The 20272-nt window shown below is 39.4% G+C and overlaps 1 protein-coding gene across 5 annotated transcripts in view; it reads left to right on the top strand.

Annotated features, from left to right (window-relative positions):
- Nucleotides 1–20272, top strand: part of FKBP5 (FKBP prolyl isomerase 5) — a 118791-nt gene that overhangs the window by 76913 nt on the left and 21606 nt on the right. For all 5 annotated transcript variants that reach the window (XM_042986197.1, XM_042986198.1, XM_042986196.1 and 2 more), the window contains 3 exons: nt 2182–2324; nt 3529–3643; nt 19314–19470. In XM_042986197.1, the coding sequence (XP_042842131.1) occupies nt 2182–2324; nt 3529–3643; nt 19314–19470 (415 nt within the window). The remainder of the gene's footprint in view (nt 1–2181; nt 2325–3528; nt 3644–19313; nt 19471–20272) is intronic.

Raw genomic sequence — 20272 nt, 5'->3', positions numbered from 1 at the left:
CCAGCGTGGGGCTTGAACTCCTGTTCCTAAGGTCAAAAGTCACGTGCTCTACCAACTGAGCCAGCCAGGTGCCTGAATAATGACAGCTGTTCTTAAGTATATATCATATGCCAGTCACCATGTCATGCATTTGACAGATTTTATCTAACAATTCTCATAACTATGGCAGGCACGGTTATTACCTACATTTTGCACATGAGAGACTGAGGCACAGAGATTAAATAATTTATACATTACTTATAAGGGGCAGACCTGGTATTTGAATCCAGGTAGTCTGTGGTTAAAACAGTCTATATTTTTAACCTCTAAAATGCATATCCTAAAAATAATGCGTATCCTCCTTTCTGCTGACGGAAAGAGATCAAGATATATATTGAATAAAAAGCAGAATTAAATGCATGGTATGCTGTACAGCATGCACCAGAAGGGTATAAAAGGAACAACAAACAGTGTCTTCTTACAAGGAGGGAATGGATGCCCTTTTACTTTGTTTTTTCTCTTGTGTGTGATTGAATAATAGGCATGTATAACTTAAACATTTTTAACTACAGTAAGTATCTGATCTTTTGAAAAATTATAATACTTAAGACAAGCTGTAGTCCTGAGTCAGGAATGTTCTATCCATCCCTACTTACCTACTTTAGTATAGAATTCGTCTTATTCTAATATCCTACCACAGTTCAAGATGATAGCTTTTTTCAAAATTCACTTTCAGGGGCGCCTGTGTGGCTCAGTCGGTTAAGTATCTGACTTTGGCTCGGTCATGATCTCGTGGTTCGTGGGTTTGAGCTCCACATCAGGCTCTGCACTACAGTGTAGAGCTTGCTTGGGATTCTTTCTCCTCCTCTCCTCCCCTCCCCTCCCCTCCCCCCTCCTCCCCCTCCTCCCTCCTCCTCCCTCCTCCTCCCTCCTCCTCCCTCCTCCTCCCTCCTCCTCCCTCCTCCTCCCTCCTCCCCCCTCCTCCCCCTCCTCCCCCTCCTCCCACTCCCCCTTCCCCCTGCTTTTCCCCTGCTCTTATACACTGTCTCACTCTCAAATAAATAAACTTTTAAAAAATTCACTTCTGCTGGGATTTATTGTTTACCTGATCCTGCTGTTAGTACTTACGTTTTTGATTGACATAGTACCTCATTTTTGTATTTTACCTCTTTAAATCACCTACATTTTTTGTTTCCCAAAGGATTTGAGACTGATTATTGTAAGATATAATTACAATTATGTACACTAGAATAGTTCTACAGTTGAGGAGTAAAGTCAACTTTTAGTTTCCTGGAAGTAGGAAAAAAAATTCTGAGTTCAGTAGTTCTTGTGATTTGACAAAAGGACACATAACCATTTTGTTTAAAAACAAAACAAAAATATTTTTTTTCTTTTTCTAAATTTGGAGATCTCTTTCATGGGACCTTTTATGCAATTTATACTTTTCCAGTTGTTTTGTTGTTTTTGTCTACTCAACTGAATTATAAGCTTCCTTAGGACAAATTCCATTTCATTCCATACTATTTTTGTTCTATCTGTACCTAGAAAACACACCCTTTATTATGGTTGAAATTGTAAATTAAGCAACAGCTGCAGCCCAGCTACATTTCAAAGATTACGTTATTACCACTTTTCAAAGATTCAGTCTTTGAAACTTAGAAATTGATACTACTGTTCTCCTTCTCAGCAGGGAATCTTCTCTGGTCACCCTCAAAAATCAGTTTATTGTCTCCCTCTCTATCTGCCCCTCCCCTGCTCATGCTCGCTGGCTCTCTCTCCTTCAAAAGTAAATAAACATTAAAAAATTTAAAGGGGGCGGGGCTCCTGGGTGTCTCAGTCAGTTAAACATCTTCCTGCTTCAGTTCAGGTCACAATCTCACAGGTTCAAGCCCTGGGTTGGGCTCTGTGCTGACAGCTCAGAGCGTGGAGCCTGATTCAGATTCTGTGTCTCCCTCGCTCTCTGCCCTTCCCCCACTCATGTTCGTTCTCTCTCTCTCTCTCTCTCTCTCTCTCTCTCTCTCTCTCTCAATAGTAAATAAACATTAAAAAATTTTTTTTAATCAATTTATTTCTTGGTTCTTTTTGAGCCCCTGCTTATTGAGTATGTAATGTAAAGGAAATTTATTCAAACTTTTGTTTTATGACAGTTAAATATTTTTAAATACGGCCTATCGCTTTCAACCACCTTTTTCTTTCTCGTAGGCCAAGTTATCAAAGCATGGGACATTGGGGTGGCTACCATGAAGAAAGGAGAGATCTGCCATTTACTGTGCAAACCAGAATACGCATATGGCTCTGCTGGCAGTCTCCCCAAAATTCCCTCGAATGCAACTCTCTTTTTTGAGGTAAGTGTGCGTGTGATGTTGCGTCGTTAGCCTCTGTTCTAGTATAGTGCTGGCTCTGAAGCAACAGGCAGTGGAACAAGGAGCTAAGCTTGCTGTTGAGAATCAGATCCAACTTATTTATTTTGGAGCTTGGCTTCTTGAATTGTTTCCCACAAACCCAAGGGGTGTGTGCCAGTGCTTTCTTAGAAACGTGTTTCTGGCACTGAACGATCATATCCAAATAAACAAAAGACACCAGGCTTAAAAAGAAAGGTTCTGGTCAGTGGTGTGAGTATAACATACTCAAAGTTGACCAGAAGACAACGTTGAAAATGTGGCAGACCAGTGTTGAAATATACCTAAACCAAATGGTAAGATACTTTCATATTATACAGGTTTACAATTTGTCACCGGTCTCGCTTCTTCATTAGAAGCAGTAGGTGGTGGGGCGCCTGGGTGGCGCAGTCGGTTAAGCGTCCGACTTCAGCCAGGTCACGATCTCGCGGTCTGTGAGTTCGAGCCCCGCGTCAGGCTCTGGGCTGATGGCTCGGAGCCTGGAGCCTGTTTCCGATTCTGTGTCTCCCTCTCTCTCTGCCTCTCCCCCGTTCATGCTCTGTCTCTCTCTGTCCCAAAAATAAATTAAAAACGTTGAAAAAAAAATATTTAAAAAAGAAGCAGTAGGTGGTGATAACATTATTCATTCTGTGTTGAATTACATAGATCTGTCCAAGTGTGATTAAAAAATTAAGGGAGGAAATGCCTGAAATGTCATAACTGGGTAAAACAAAATAAAACCAAAAAAACAAAGAACACCTTTAGTTGGTTGTAGGTCTGATTCATAGGATTTATTTTTACATTTACAAAAGGGAATTCCATGAATCTGGGGTGGAAAGGTGGTGGCCTCTAGAGTCAGACAAAACAGTTCTGGGCAGCACCTTGTAGCTCTGGCTTTTTGCCCACAAGGCAGCTTTCCTAGTATTTCCTGTCTGTCTTTGCACTGCAACCCCACAGGATGCAGTCCTAGACATTATCGTTACGTGAAGGCTCTTTCCAGGTATTGAAAGTGCAGCGTTCTTTTTTTTCCTACTTTTCCAATAACTGAGATGCATAGATAAATATTACAGAGTTTTATTTTGTAAAATGAAAGGAGAATCGGTTGTCCTTGTCTTTAAGTAAGCTGGCTCTGTTTGGTCTTTTCTCAGCCAAATCTTTTTTTCCTTTGTAGATTGAGCTCCTCGATTTCAAAGGAGAGGATTTATTTGAAGATGGAGGCATTATCCGAAGAATCAAACAGAAAGGAGAAGGATATTCAAACCCAAACGAAGGAGCGACAGTAGAAAGTAAGTATTGCTGTGATAGTGAATGAGTCCTTAAAATTGGTTTCCATTTACAGGGATAAAATGGAGATTTCTTTTTGAAAATCTAGAAATAAACAATTAAATATAGCTCAACTCAAGAATAGTTTTAAATTCAACATTTACTTAATAATGACTTTATTTGGTAAATATTCATCCAACATGTCTATGCTAGGTATTTACTGTACCAGCTTCGGTAGACTCAGAAGATGTAATCCTATCCATCAAGTCCAAGTCTACGGACTCCATGGTGTACCAGCAACAATGTTAGTTGCCTTATGGATTTACTCATTTATTTCTCAAAATAACCCTACGAGATAAGATTTATTATCCCCAGGTGAGAAAAGTGAGTTCAGAGAAATTGCCCCAAGGTTATAGAGTTACTGAACAGAGCAGTTGGATTGTAATGTCCTTCAGAGCTCTCAAACCTGTCTCACTGGCTTGTCTCAAGATGAAAAAGTTCATCGTTTTAGTTAGATCAAAATTGGGGGCTGGGGCGCCTGGGTGGCGCAGTCGGTTGAGCGTCCGACTTCAGCCAGGTCACGATCTCGCGGTCCGTGAGTTCGAGCCCCGTGTCAGGCTCTGGGCTGATGGCTCGGAGCCTGGAGCCTGTTTCCGATTCTGTGTCTCCCTCTCTCTCTCTGTCCCTCCCCCGTTCATGCTCTGTCTCTCTCTGTCCCAAAAATAAATAAAAAACGTTGAAAAAAAAAATTATAAAAAAAAAATTGGGTAATAGTGTTCATTCCATTCTCTGTCAGGAGATCTAGGTTCATGTTTTGCTTTGCCATTTATTGGGTGACTTACAGCTATTCCATTTTTTTTACTTGCTAAACTGGGGGGAAGATACTCCCAAGGACCGATTACTTGATCACTCTTCCAGAGCACAATGTATGGACCATGGTGCCCACTGCTTGTCACTTTGTATTGTAGTCAGTGTTTGTCCATTTCTCCGGTAGACGGCTTGAAGCCCAGAATCTTTTTAAGTCTTTTTGTTTCCAGCATTACCTACAGTGCCCTACACACACTGGGTGTTCGGTAGGTGCTTTCTGCATGGATAGATGTTTGAAAGACACCATTCACTGAGCTTGAAGTACCGTTAAAAAGAGAGTCATGAGAAAACATAGAAAAATACTTCCATTAAGAAAACAGAGTACTTGACAATATGAACTATTATAAAAGGCCTATTTAAAATAAAGAGTTCATTGAGAACAGTAAACTAGAATGATTGATTTTCCTATCTTTACCATTTGTATATTCTGCTTGAGATGCATGTTTCATTCCCTTGGGTCTGGCAAATTAGTTCAAATTGAGTTACTTATTTAGTTGGAAACAGTTGTAAATAGTATTACTGTACTATTGCTGTTGAAGTCTTTAGGTAGCAATCATTCCTGGTAAGTTTTAGAATACATGAAGAGGAGCTCAAATGTATAATGTTGGGAGAAATACCTAGCCCAGGAGCCAGAGACAGGATTCTAGCTTCAGCAGACTCTAACTAGCCCTTGCCTTTCTGGGCTCTTGCTTCCTTGACGATGACACAGGGGTAGACATCTCGATTTCCAAGGTCCTGTTAGCCCTGAATGTTCCATGATAGAATTCTAAATGTTTATGAAAGTGACCAGAATGATAGAACGTCATCTTCAGCACATTAACAAGTATGTAAGAAGGTTATCTGTAACAGATATTTAAATTTTTTATTATGAATATTTTCAAATATCAAAAAACCAGAGGTTTTTTTCCTATGATAGAGTAACTAACTCCCAGATTCAGCAATTTATAATATATATTTTTAACCTGGAGGCTTTTGTCAACCAAATTAAAAAGAAAAACTTTTCCCAATTATAGGCAATGCCACAAAACTACCATTGCAGAGTTAACTTTGGGGCAGGCTAAATTAAATCCCATCTTGCTTTTGGTAGTATTTTTGGTGGGAGTCCTTATTTTTAACTTTGTTTTGAAATCATTTTCGCCTTACAGACAAATTGCGAAACTAGTACAGAGAATTCACTTATATGCTTCATCCAGCTTCCCCTAATGGTAACATCGTCCCTCACCACAGTGCTGCATTTATCAAAATCAGGAAATTAACACCAATAAAATACTATTAACTATTAGGGGTGCCTGGGTGGCTCAGTTGGTTGAGCGTCTGACTCTTGGTATTGGCTCAAGTCATGATCTCATAGTTCGTGGGATCAAGCCAGCGTCCAGGCTCTGCACTGACAGAATGGAACCTGCTTGTGATTCTCTTCCTCTTTCTCTCTGCCCTTCTCCCTCTCACGTACATGTGCTTTCTCTCTCTCTTTCTCAAAATAAATAAACTTTAAAAAATACTGTTAATATTATTTTACAGATCTTGTGTGAGTTTCCTCATTTGCCATACTGATGTCCTTTTCTGGTCATGGTCAGATTCAGGATCCAGTGCTATATTTTGTCCCTCTAGTAGTAGTCTCCAGTCTGTGACAATTATCAGTCTTCCTGTGTTTTTTCATGATTTTAACAGTTTTGAAGACAACTGGCCTATTTAGAATATATTTCAATTGGGTTTGTCTGATGTTCTCCACGATTAGATTGGTGTTAAGCATTTTTTTTTTTTTTTAAATACCATGTAAGTGATGCCGTGCCTTATCAGTTCATCATTATCAGGAGGTACATGATACTGATGTTAACTTGGGTCACTTGGTTAAGGTGGGATCTGCCATGTTTCTCCTTTGTAAAGTTGCTATTTTTGCCTTACTAAGTATCTCTTTGGGAGGGATCTAACTACTAGGAGACCATGCAGGTGTCTTTTGCATCACATCTTCACACACTGATCCATGAATGTTTTTTTTTTTTAAGTTTATTTATTTTGAGAGAGCACAAAGCGGGGTGGGTAGGGTAGAGAGAGAGAATTGGGGGGGCGGGGAGAGAATCCCAGGCAGGCTTCACATGCTGTCAGCAGGAGTTCAATCCCATGAACCATGAGATCATGACCTGAGCCAAAATCAGGAGTCGGACATTTAACTGACTGAGCCACCCAGGCGCCCCTGATCCATGAATGATATTTCCATGCAACAGTTATTACTGTAGGATTTGCCTAATGGTGATTTTTCTATTTCCACCGTTCCTTCTACAATTTAATTGGAATTCTGCCATAAGGAAGGGCTGCCTCTTCTTCCCTGTTTATTCAGTTATTTATAATAGTGTAGAGTCATTGGTATTTATTTTATTCTGTAGGTTATTATTCATTGCTACTCTTACTTTGTTGGTCAGATTGTCCCAGATTTGGCCATTGAAAGGTTCTTAACCTAGCTTTTGTGTCTTTTCAACAGACATCCTTTTTTTTTTTTTTTTTAATGTTTATTTTTGAGAGGTGGGGGCAGGGCAGAGAAAGGAAGACACAGAATCCAAAGTAGGCTCTAGGCTCTGATCTGTCAGCACAGAGCCCGACACGGGCCCTGAAGGAACATGTGGTCATGACCTGAACTAAAGTCAGACCTTTAACCCACTGAGCCACCCAGGCACCCCCCTCCTTTGTTTTTTAAGCACTTCCTTACTTTTAGTACAAGATGCTCTAGGCTCATTTTGTAGCTTCCCCACCCTAGGGGTGGAATCAACCATTTCTCCAAGGAGCTCTGATTTCTTTTATTAGAAAACAGTATTTAGAAACCAAGATCTGGGTGCCGGGTATACTCACACTGTGGAACGTTATTGCTTCTTAACTTGACAGAGCTGGGAAATAGATGTACCACAGAAGGCACGTGTACACAGCTTTACGTGTTCTCTATTAGCTGTACGTGTTCTCTGTTAGTCCGTATGTCTATTAAGAGCTAGGAGCACATACTGATTGATGCCTGCAGTTCCGATCCAGCACCTCATGTTCATCCTTACCTTCTCCCTTCACTTCTTTAAAACTGCTTTCTCCAGCAGTGAGGAACCTCTCTCTCCTATCCACTATGTATTTGTTTATTTGCTTAATTGTAGTTTACACAGAAAGTAGTTTCAAAGTTGCTAACCCACACCCCTGCAAAAAACATACTTCGTAAACGCAGGAAGTATTTGTGTAGAAGTTCCTGTAGTCACCAGCCTTATAGCATACATTGAAAACACTGTTTTCCAACTTAGGTTAGTTCTGTGTTCTCACTCCCTTCAGTGTGGTTATGTTATTTATTTATAACGCAGTTATGTTCATTTGTTATGTTTGGATGCCATTTAGGGTCACCCCCCCCACACTCCAGTTGCTTTTAACTATTTATTTGTGTTTGGGGTAGATGAAACAGTGCCATGGTTCTAAACTAAACAAAAAGATATACACAGAAGTGTTATTCCCCTGTCCTCTGTACTAACCGGTTCTCATTTCCCCATTATTTCCACCTTCCTTCCTGCCTACCTCCTGTAGGTCACCAGTCACATTTCTTCTTGGTTTATACTTCTTGTGTTTCTTTTGCAGAAATGAGCAGGTATCTGTATTTTTTTCTTTTATGTCCCCTTCCTTTTTGTACGGAGGGTAACATCCTATCGATGGGTTTTAAAAAAAATACTTGAATAATTATCTAATTTTGCTTTTTCTGTTTCCTAATATCTTAAAAAAGGGTAATGACTAATCTTTTGTCTCTCATCTTGTTAGATTTTACTTTCTGGTAAGTTTAGAGTAAATGGTTTATTTTTACTTTTTTCATCCAAAAGCCCTATTTGGTTTTCTGGAACAAATCAATTTTATAAAAACATATTGTATTTTCACTTACCCCTCTTTGAAACAAGTTCACTGTGTGTGGGAGGAGGACAGAAGGTTGACTTAAAAGTGGTGCCTGTCAAGGGCACCTAGGTGGCTCAGTCAGTTAAGCATCCAACTCTTGATTTAGGCTCAGTCATAATCTCATGGTTCATAAGACCGAGCCCCACGTCGGGCTCTGTGCTGACAGTGCAGAGCCTGCTTGGGATTCTCTCTCCCTGTCTCTCTGTCTTAAAATAAACAAACATTAAAAAAAAAAAAAAAAAAGTGGTGCCTGTCAGAAACCACAAGCACTTTGTTCTTTTAAAGTCTTCACCAGCTTGCCTTTTTTCATAGCATCGCCCGTAACACTTAGATTCAAAGCCAGGAAGAAATCTCCAAACTAAAGCCAGTCCTGCTGTGAAGAGAACAGGAGACAATGATGATCCATTACAATATATCATTATAGGGGAGCCTGGGTGCGTCAGTCAATTGGGCGTCCAACTTCAGCTCAGATCATGATCTCGTGATTTGTGAGTTTGAGCCCCGTGTTTGGCTCTGTGCTGACAGCTTGGAGCCTGAAGCCTGCTTCGGATTCTGTGTCTCTCCCTCTCTCTGCCCCTCCCCCACTCACACTCTGCCTCTCTCCAAAAATAAATAAACATTAAAAAATTTTTTTTAAATTATAATATATCATTATAGACACAGAAGAGTTACAAAGTGTCACTTCTGTGTGAAGGTATAGTGGGTAGTCAGGGAGGGGCACACAGGCTTTGGCAGTGATAGATGAATTTTGAATCTTGGAATCACTAAGTGATATTCTTACGACTTTAGACAAGTTACTCAACAACCATGGGCATCCAGTTTTCCCATCTGTAAAACGGGAATGATCTTCTCCTATACACACACAGGTTGTCTGGACAGTTAAATGAAGAAAGGTGCTAGTACAGGATGGAAATTACATTTCTTTTTTCTACCCTCTATATTATGCTTATAGAATTGGTTTTGCTTCCTTAAAATAGATTTAAGGAAGGAAATCCTCGACTCCTCATTCTCTTATATTCTACATCTAATTCATCAGCAAATCCTTTTGGCTCTACCAGGGTTGACCTGGAACTTACGATTAATTTGCCTCTGTCTTTAACAACAGTCTTCAGATTAATTATATGTCTTCTTAGTACTAATCGTGCCTAAATCCTATTTCTCCAGGATGTTTCGTTGGTTGGTTTTTGAAGAATAAAGTTACGGAATGAATCAAAAAAGGATTTTACTCAATTGTGATCTTTTGCTTCCTTTTAATTTGTTTGTTGTGGAAGAGAGAACTTACATTAGTTGACAGGATTTATTCTTCCTCAGAGAAATGTTTACCCTCTCTTGTCAGGATCCTAATAATTGCAAATCAGTTTTTAGCTTCTGTTGTGCTTTTTCTTATGTCAATTAAGATGACCATCTTGTAATTCTTACTCAGTGTTCTTTTTCCATTAAAAAAGCCACAGGGTTCTAAGGTAGTCCAGTTGACATTGTGATGGCGACTGATGCTTTAGTCACTGTACTTTAGTCGCCAGCCATGGCTGCATTGTCACTTTTAAGCTTAGCTTTCTTAGAAATTGAATCTGACTGACATAAGCCTACCACTCCTCCTTCCCTTCCCCAAGTCACCCGTCTTACACATTTTTTGATTGTTTACTTCATTGCTTGGAGTAGACACATCCACATGCCGGCTGTATGTAGCTGTCTTGCCTCACAGTGCTTTCAACCACATCTGAGTGCAAGGATACAGACGCTTGACAGTGTTTTCAAATGTGAGCCTTTCAGCAGAGCCGTCTGCAGAGTTCGAGTTGTGGGAGTACCCTCCCTCTTCCCTCTCACCTCTTCCTCTCCAGATCCCACTGAGTAAGATGGGAGAGAGGCTGGAGAATGACTTCAAAAAAGAGTAAGGAGGGGGTGCCTGGGTGGCTTAGTCAATTAAGCATCCAACTCTTGATTTCAGCTCAGGTCATGATCTCAGGGTTTGTGAGTTTGAGTCCCACACTGGGCCCTGCGCTGACAGCACGGAGCCTGCTTGGGATGCTCTCTGTAGCTCTCACTCTCGCTCTGTCTCTGTCCCTCCCGCACGCACGATGTTTGCTCTCTTTCACTCAAAAATAAACATAAAAAGAAAAAAAAGAAAGAAATCCATAGCCATGCTGGAAAATAGGGAGAATGCAAGAAGTGGATTAGAAATTATGAAGAATTTCTGGAATATGTAAAGTAGATAAAATTGGACTGATGGAAACTAGACTCAGGGAACCCAACTCAAAACAGGTGTAGAGAAGATCTCTGCAGAGGTACATACCATTCTTCTCAACAAGCTTGGGCAGAACTCCAAGCTCACAGTCAGCTAGCTGGTGCAGGGGAGCCAAAGCAGGCTATGGGGCAATCATCTGGGTTGTTATAAAACAATATGGAACAGCTGGGCCAGTAAGCTTTAGTAGCAGTACTCAACTTTGGCTGAATTTAGAATTACCTGGGGAGCTTTTAAAATCCTGATGCCCAGACCAATTAAATGAGAATCTTCACTCTCACAGGCTGGAACTCCAGGCACACGTTTTTAAATTCCCCAGGTAATTCTCATTTGCAGCCAAGGGTTGAGAATTACTCTATAGGGTCTGGCTATGTCTTTTGCTCGCAGGCTAAGGCCTGGAAGGCCAGATTTCTAAAATAAAATAGGGATCCGACTCAGAAGACTGTGTGTCAAGATTTGGGCTAGAGGTTGAGGATATAAAGTGTCTTTGAACTGGTTTTTTTTTTGTTTTTTTTTTTTAATGTTTGTTTATTTTTGAGAGAGAGACAGAGTGTGAGCTGGGGAGGGGCAGAGAGAGAGAGGAAGACACAGAATCCGAAGCAGGCTCCAGGCTCTGAGCTGTCAGCACAGCCCGACGTAGGGCTCGAATTCATAAGCCATCAGCTCATGACCTGAGCCAAAGTCGGACACTTAACTGACTGAGCCACCCAGGTGCCCTGAAGAGAACTTTTAAAAATACTTGTCATTATCTTTCGAGATGTTTCACGGGACGTTAAGTTAATAAGTCAAAAAACCAGCTTCTGTGAAAAAGGAAAAAGAGGATAAAGTTTCTGGAAATTAAGAATATTATTGGCAAAATTGGAACTCAGAGCAAGGGCCAAAAGGCAAAATGGACACTCCCAGAATTCTGAATTGATAATATAAAAAAGTAGTCAAGAATATCTCAGAACATAGAGCAAAAAAAAAAAACAAAAAAACCCAAAGATACAAACGGCAAAGAAAGAAGGTGGGGATGAAAAATCAAAGCCCATTTGAATCTAATCAAACATGTGATAGAAGAAAATTTCCTAGAGAAAATAGAAGAGCCTTAAGATTGAAAGGACCTTGGGGTGCCTGGGTGGCTCAGTTGGTTAAGCATCCAACTTCAGCTCAGGTCATGATCTCATGTTCTGCGAATTCAAGCCCCATGTCAGGCTCTGTGCTGACAGCCCAGAGCCTGGAGCTTGCTTTGGCTTCTGTGTCTCCCTCTCTTTCTGCCCCTCCCCTGCTCACACTCTGTCTCTCTCAAAAATAAGAACATTAAACAAAAAAACAACTTAAAAAAAAAAAAAAAAGATTAAGAATGCCATACAACAGTAAAGAGTGCTTTTTCACCTAGGTGCATTCTGGTGAAATTTCTTAATTCCACAGCTTAAAAGGAAATTTTGAAGTGTTCCAGGGAGGAACAAGCCTTGTGCAAAGAAAGGAGAATCAGAATGACGTCAGATTTCTTAACTCATGACGCTACATACCACATGACAATGCTTTGAGCATTGTGACTATGAGTATTTTGACCCCAGAGTTCTGTATCCTCAGCCAAATCATCATTTAAGTATGAGAACAAAATCAGCTTTTGGGAATATGCAGACTCATGTCCTTTTTGAAAAATATACTATAGGATATACTAAAACATCACAAAAAACAAAACCAAGAAGTAAAGACTTCAAGGCATAAGAAACATTAGTGAGCAAAAAAGTAATTTCCATAACATGTCAGTGAAGTTGGATACATTTATCTTGAAAGATCTCTGAAATGACATAACTATAATGGTAAAAATAATAATGGCTTAACAGTCTGGAGCTAGGTTTTCTGAGTCATTTAAACAAAATGTGCAGATGGGAAGTGGAGAGGGGAGGCAAAATCATCCATAGTTTTATTCTAGGGGACGATTATGCTGATTAATTTGTTAACATTGATAAAAGTATATATACCCTTAAGTGATTTGTTTAAAATTTAATGTTAGGTGCTAGGAAGAATAGCATGTAGAACTTCCAAACCAGAACTTGTGGCTCAGTTGGTAGAGTTTGCAATACTTGATCTCAAGGTTGTAAGTTTGAGCCCCATGTTGGGTGTAGAGATTACTTAAAATAAAATCTTAAAAAAAAAAAATTGGGGGGCAGCTGGGTGGGTGCTCAGTCAGTTAAGTATCCAACTTCAGCTCAGGTTATGAACTCATGGGTTCAAGCCCCATGTTGGGGCTCTGTGCTGATAGCTCAGAGTCTGGAACCTGCTTCGGATTCTGTCTCCCTCTCTCTCTGCCCCTCCTCCACTCGCACTGTGTCTCTCAAAAATAATAAACATTTAGAAAATTAAATTAAAAAAACTTTCTTTGGAGTGACGTGAAGAAATAGAAGAACAAGGAAAATTTAATCAATCTAATAAAAGTTATAAAAAAATAACAAAAGGTTATATAGAAAACCTAAAATAAGATGGTAGGAATAAAACCAATCATATCAGTATTACAAAAATATGGATGAGATAAAGTCACCTATTAAAGGCAAAAATTCTCAGAAGTTTAAAACAACAAAATCTAGCTATAAATGTTCTTTATAATAATATATATAATAAAATAAATATCAAAAACAAAATGGTACTGAAAATTGGAAATAAAGGAATGATTTCATGTATGCACATGTTGAGATCTGATCAAACTATGAGGCTTTTTTGGTTTTGTTTTTCACATGCTTCTGAAGTATTTATGAATGTCCTGGTAAATTTTGTCCAGTAAGAAAGAGCAAATTCTTGAAACTGCTTTATTATGTGTTCTCACAAAATAACGTAGTGTGGTACTTGCTCTAAAATGGACAGTGTTTATTCTTCAAATATCTTGAATTTATATGGCTGCTTCTAAAACAGTAGCTTCAAGTCTTCAGGTAGAGTGAAATCTTAGTAAAAAATAGTCCTTTCTGTTATTAAAAAAAATACAGCCAATGGATCATTTATTTTAGAATAGTATTAAACAGGGGCACCTGGGTGGCTCAGTCAGTTAAGTGTCCGACTTCAGCTCAGGTCATGATCTCACGGTTTGCGAGTTCGAGCCCCACGTCGGGCTGTCTCTGGTGACAGCTGGAGCCTGCTTCGGATTCTGTGTCTCCCTCTCTCTCTGTCCCTCCCATGCTCATGCCATGTCTCTCAATAATAAATAAATGTTTAAAAAATAAAAAAATAATAATATTAAACAAAAGCTCCATATCAGTGAAAAATTTAAATAGCCCTTGCAAGTTGTTAAAAATAGGAGTACTAATATATTCAAAAAGGAAAATTTCTATAAGGAGTGAAAATTATTACCATGTTCCTTAATGCCCTGTTTTCAAATTAATTGTTAAATACTTACTCTCTGTCCTTGAACTGTGTGGTAGGCACTGAGGTACAAAAGTTATAAGACATTGCCTTTGCCTACGTACTTAGAGTTTTATTCACACTGTGACAGCTCTGTCTGTGGAGCCATTAAGCAGTTGCTTGTACCAAAGTTCTAAAACATGTTTAATCTGGCGTAATTTACCACTAATTGCAGGAAAATAATCATAGCTAACTTCCATTTAGATCATCTATGTGTATCCACACATAGGACAATATTTTCACATCTTAGGTACCCTGACATAGGCATGAACGAATGCCAGGTGCTGGGCTAAAAGCTCTAATTCGGGCCCTGATTTGATCCTCTCCACTGTAAGGAGTTAGCTAATATTTTATTTTTTATTTTTTTTAATGTTTGTTTATTTTTGAGAGAGGGAGAGAGACAGAGCGTGAGTCGGGGAAGGGCAGAAAGAGAGGGAGACACAGAATCCGAAGCAGGCTCCAAGCTCTGAGCTGTCAGAGCAGAGCCCAACGTGGGGCTTGAACTCACAGACCATGAGATCATGACCTGAGCCGAAGTCAGGCACTCAAATGACTGAGCCACACAGGCGCCCCTAGTTAGCTGATATTCTTTTCCCTAATTCTGTGGATGAAACTGAGCTTCAGGTAATTGAGATGACCGTGCCCAAAGCCACAGTTGTGAAGTGGCACAATGGGACTGGCACCCAGGTCTGACGAAAGTGCTATACCTGCGTAAAGAGATGCGTGAGGAGGATGTGTGCTGGTGTGGAATTTATTGCCGTGGTGTGCTTACTATTTAGACTAAGATCTGTAATCCATTTGCATAAGGGCTATTCTGTTCCAGTGGCCAGGGTCCACGCCCGCTCTCAGCTAGCATCTGACCCTCAGTTCTGTAAGCAGTCGTCTAGAGCTGTTTGTTCATGTCTACTAGTGTAAAACGGTACAGAGGAGGAAGGGAGGCAGTTCGGGGGCACATTTGACCACCATGCTTGATGGGAACAGTTTCTCTTCTAATCGGTGATTAATATGCCTCTCCTGATGTTACAAATCCATCTCTGTTTCCTTATTTGCCTTTTCAGGGGGTCATTAAGAATCCAGTGTCTCTTGGATGTTCTGCTCTATTAGGCAGGCAGAGAGAAACTCATTTTGGCATGAATTAGGCAGCAGAACAAACCCTTGCCATGTGGTAGTAACCTGTCACAACCTGGTTTTCTCTGGCCAGATGACTGGTCTCGTCTAGTAGTAATGCCATTACAACATTCCCATTCAGATCCCCATGACCCAGTAATTGTTTTGGGAAGGAGTGCAAAGCTATCAGACACCAGCTACTATAATTAGAAAAGGGAAAAACAGACACTTACCAGAGCTAACGTCTTTAGGCTGGAGCATTTACAGCACCTTTTTTTTTTTTTTAAGGTTATGGAGCCTCCTTCTCAGTTTTGCTTCCTAAAATACAAATTCTACAGTTTTTGGGTTCTTGCATTCCAGTTTTTGTTACTGCAGTGCACTCTCTTTCCTTTTCCCCCCTATTTTAATCGGAGTACAAATTGCTGTCAGCACATCGAGTTCATGTGCCAGCCACATTCAGAACAGGGTGTTCTGTGCTCTTCAAAACAAAATTGCTCTAGGGCAGTAAGAGAACAATAAGTCAGAGCTCCAGTTTAAGTGATGTTTTGCAGCAGACCCGGCTTACTTGATGTGGTTACACTCGGATTGCGCAGCAAAGCTCGGGTAATTTCATTTGGTTTGACTTCATGGGGAGTTACGTAGACTTTAAGTCAAGGGAAAATGTTCCTTTTTAACTTGTGTATTTTTTTCTTTACCAAAAAAGCCCTAAGTAGAAGCATCCTGTATGTACTTTTATTCTTTTTGGGCACGTCATAGATCATTTACTTCCCGTAAATCATGCTGGTTGGAATTAGCAACAGACCTCCTGAGCCCTAGAGGCTGAGCTCCCAGTGAGTCATGATGGTTATTATTAAATATTTATTAAGTGAGTATTTGCACTAAGAGATGCAAGGTCAAAAGCAACCACAGGTCTTCCTTAGCCAGAGCTGTCACAGTTTTCTTTGGTACCAATTGTTGAGACAATTAAAAAAAAAAAAAAAAAAAAAAAAAAGCACTGGCTCTGTAGGAACCAGGCAGGTTTGCTTCTGTCACCGTGAAGGGGCCCAACAATGGCAGGCAGTTCATGGCGTTTCTGTGGCCCCCTGGGTGGTGTATGAGTTCTTGTCAGCAGTCTTGTAGAACTTGTCACACCAGTGTTCCAAGTTTAGAAACCAGTTAACAGAGCGATAGCCTTTGCTACTTGTAGACTTAAAGAATCAGTGGGCTGTATACCCCCTGAGTCTATGATACCTTCTCTTACTCTGACATTCCAGATTAAAAGGTAGAGGTTTGGGGGCGCCTGGGTGGCTAAGTCGGTTGAGCATCCAACTCTTGATTTGGGTTCAGGTCGTGATCCCAGGGTCATGGGCTCGAGTCCCAGGCTCTGCACTGAGCGTGGGGCCTGCTTAAGGTTCTGTCTCTTTCTTCCTCTATCTCTCTCCCCTGCTCACATGCTCCCGTGCGCTCTCTCTCTCTCTCTTCCTAAAATCTTTTTTTTTTAAAGGTAGTGGCTTTATAAGTACATACGAACTGGTGTATGTGTTTGTGCACATGCATGTATCAGTTTAAGATTTTAGGGTACTGTAGATAGTGTTCAGGTCCAACTTAGAAGAGTTAGATTTACCAGAAGAAAAGATTATTACATATATAAGGTAGTAAGTAAGTATAAGAGTCATTGCAGATTTTTACCTTTCTACTAGGTGGCCATAAACATTGGTTCTATCATTTATTGTCTCTCGTAGACCGGCTGCTTTCATTATAGTTTGCTTGCCTTCATTATAATTTTAACCTTTTTTTTTTTTTGGCTTGCTTGCTTCACTTATCTTTCTCAATTATGTTCACTAGTAGCCAATCTTTTTTTTCTTTTCCTAATACGATGGGTTGTGCCATGTAAAGAAAACTTCTGAAATTATTTATGTAATTTTAACATCAAGTACATGCATCAAGCTGAAAACTAGCCTAGGAAACTGACACATGAGCAGGAATCTTTTGCAGAGTCTCTGGATTTCCTGTTTTGAAAACACATTCAAACTTGATCAACCAAAAACCACAATGAATGTACTGATAGTTTCCTCTCCCACTAAATGTACTCTCCTTTAGGGAGGAAGATACTTCTAACAATAAACCTCAGACAGAAAAATCTGTCTGCTAAGTTGTAAGGTAGCAGGATGATAAATCTCAATATTTGAGAGTATTCCACAATTCATGGGCTGAAATTCACTTTGCTCAGCATTTTTTTTTTTTTTTCTCGTGAAAAGTATCATCGCATTAGTCTATATTAGATTTCCTGGGCAGATTTTAAAATATTTAAGAACATAAACTTTCCAAAACTCTCAATTCCTTTAGAACATCATCTTTTATTTATTTTAGTAAAAATATCTTAAACCTTAGACTCCCTGCAGAACCTCTCTAGTACATGTTTGAAAATAATAAATTTATTTTAAAAATACTTCCAATTAAAAAGAATTTTCAATGTGCTATAAGTTGATTGAGTTTTATTTTATCTAGAGCATTCCAAAAGTGACCGTAATAGAGAAGATCATCTACATTTATGACTGTGGGACATAGAGTGAAATTCCTATATGTCAACCCCACCCCGAGAGCCAGTGTTTTTCTTCCCCTTGTTTGGAGAGTCCCATCCCTCTCTAATTTGGCCCGAGCTTCTCAGACTTCATCCTGTGTCTGTGATGGAAACACATCAGGATGATATGAATCCTAGTAAATCAGAACAGGGTAGAGAGCTTCAAAGTATAATGTCCATGTGACATTGTGGCTCTTGATGTCTATATCACCACTGTTTACTTTTCAGTGTTTCATTTCTCAGGGCTGGGCTAAAGGTAACCTGATCAAATGATTAACTGCGGAATTAGCTTTGAAGCTGGTTTCTAGCCTATATCAAGAATTCTATCACTGGGCCATAGATTCTAAAATGCTTTGAAGCATTTTAGAGCTTCAAAGGACCTTTGAGATCACATAGTTCAAAAGTAGAGTAAGTTGGACTTGAATTTGTATATCAAAAATCATAATTGTCTCGTGAAACAGTAGAACAGAGTGAGTGATTTTTAGTCTCTCTAAAGCAAGTTAAAGGAGAGAAACCAGTGTTAGAAAAGAAGCATTTTAGGAAATTGTTACATTTGAATCTAGTCCATTACGTTATAGAAGTTAAAGAATTTTCTTTTTTTTTTAATATATGAAATTTGTCAAATTGGTTTCCTAGAAGTTAAAGAATTTTCTTATGAAATACAAATTATTGTATTATTTGGTGACTGTTGTGCTGTTGTATGAACCATTCATTTTTCTTACTAAGTCAAAGACCTAAATGGAAAAGAATGAATATCTTTAATATGAAAAGTAGTTGGAAAGATTCAGAGAATTGTTTATCCTAGGAAAAAAGTCTAACGGATCAAGAAAAATACACATATCTCTATACATTTTTCATATTTTGTCTTGAAGAAACATAAAAGTTCCTTATCTGTTCTGAAATTACCCTGGAAATGAGCTGAGTGTGAGTGAAGTGAGGAATTAGGCCCCAAGAAATTGATCTTTTAACATTTCAGAAGAGGTGGTTAAGTAATTTGATTTATGAAGTTATAGTAGACTAATGATTCCTTTCACACTTTACATTTATCACTCCACTAAGGGATATAGCTATGATACAGTTACTGATAATGTTGGCTTTGGGTTTTCTGTTTTTACTCAAACATATTTGTGAATGAGATTAAGACTCTTTTTTAAAAAAAAAAAAAAAAAAAAAAAGAGCTTTTTTTTATTCAGTTAACCTTTGTATAGCTTTGGGGAAATAGCCGTTTAGTTGTTTTTCATCTAAGCCTCTGAAGTCAAGATGGAGTTATAAATGTTTAATCCCTTATATAGTTGATAATTAAATTTGTGGCACCTTGATAGTTATCTATTAAATATTCTATTTCTTGATCCTGTATTATAGGTGAGGAAGTCTCATATGGTAGGTTTAATTTAAACCTGTGTTTCCACTTTGTTTTATTATCCACTAAGCTATTGTATTGATACAGTTCCTGGTAAGTATAAGTTTAAACTTAGAAATAGGATGGCTCTTAAATTTTCAGACTCAGTAGACTAAGTGTCAACAAGACATACCCATTTGTCTCTTGATGAAATGAGAAAGGGGAAATCATCATTTATCACTTCCCTAAATTAACCAGTCCTGCGGAGCAGCTTTGTTGACTGACCTGTCTCCTCTCCCTCAGTCCACCTGGAAGGCCGCTATAATGGAAGGATGTTTGATTGTAGAGATGTGGTATTCATCGTTGGGGAAGGAGAAGACCATGACATTCCAATTGGAATTGACAAAGCCCTGGAGAAAATGCAGCGGGAAGAACAGTGTATTTTATATCTTGGACCACGGTAAGCAGCATACCAGTTCGGTACATAGTGAAGTTATCTAAAGGACAGGGATGTTTGTGTGTGTATGTGTGTGTGTGTGTGTGTGGTGCTAGTGGTATAAGAAAGTGGTCCACTTTCAGGGCGCCTGGGTGGCCCAGTCATTTGAGTGTCCAACTTTGGCTCAGGTCATTATCTCATATCTCTTGGGTTTGAGGCCCACATCGGGCTCTGTGCTGACAGCTCAGAGCCTGGAGCCTGCTTTGGATTCTGTGTTTGCCTCTCTCTCTGCCCCTCGTCCACTCGCACTTTGTCTCTCTCTCTCTCTCTCTCTCTCTCTCTCTCAAATAAACATTAAAAAAAAAAAAGTGGTCCACTTTCATTTTTTTGCATGTAGCTGGTCAGTTTTCCCAACACCATTTACTGAAGACTGTCTTTTCCCCATTATATATCCTTACATCCTTTGGCATGGATTAATTGACCATGTAAGTGTGGGTTTATTTCTGGGCTTTATATCTTGTTCCATTGATTTATGTGTCTGTTTTGTGCCAGTGTCATACTGTTTTGCTTATCACAGTTTGTAGTGTGTCTTGAAATCTTGGATTGTGATACCTCTAGCTTTGTTCTTCTTTCTCAGGGTTGCTTTGGTCGTGCAGGGTCTTCTGTGGGTCCACATTTTGTGTGTTCCAGTTCTGTAAAAATGCTGTTGGTATTTTGATAGAGATTGTGTTGAATCTGTAGATTGCTTTGGGTTGTGTGGACATTTTAACAATATAATACCTGCAGTCCATAAGCATGATATATCTTTCCATTTGTGTCATCTTCG

The sequence above is a fragment of the Panthera tigris genome, chromosome B2, assembly GCF_018350195.1.
Source record: "Panthera tigris isolate Pti1 chromosome B2, P.tigris_Pti1_mat1.1, whole genome shotgun sequence".
Taxonomy (NCBI): Eukaryota; Metazoa; Chordata; class Mammalia; order Carnivora; family Felidae; genus Panthera; species Panthera tigris.
Note: the sequence above shows the minus strand (reverse complement) of the source record. Positions and strands in the feature narration are given on the sequence as shown.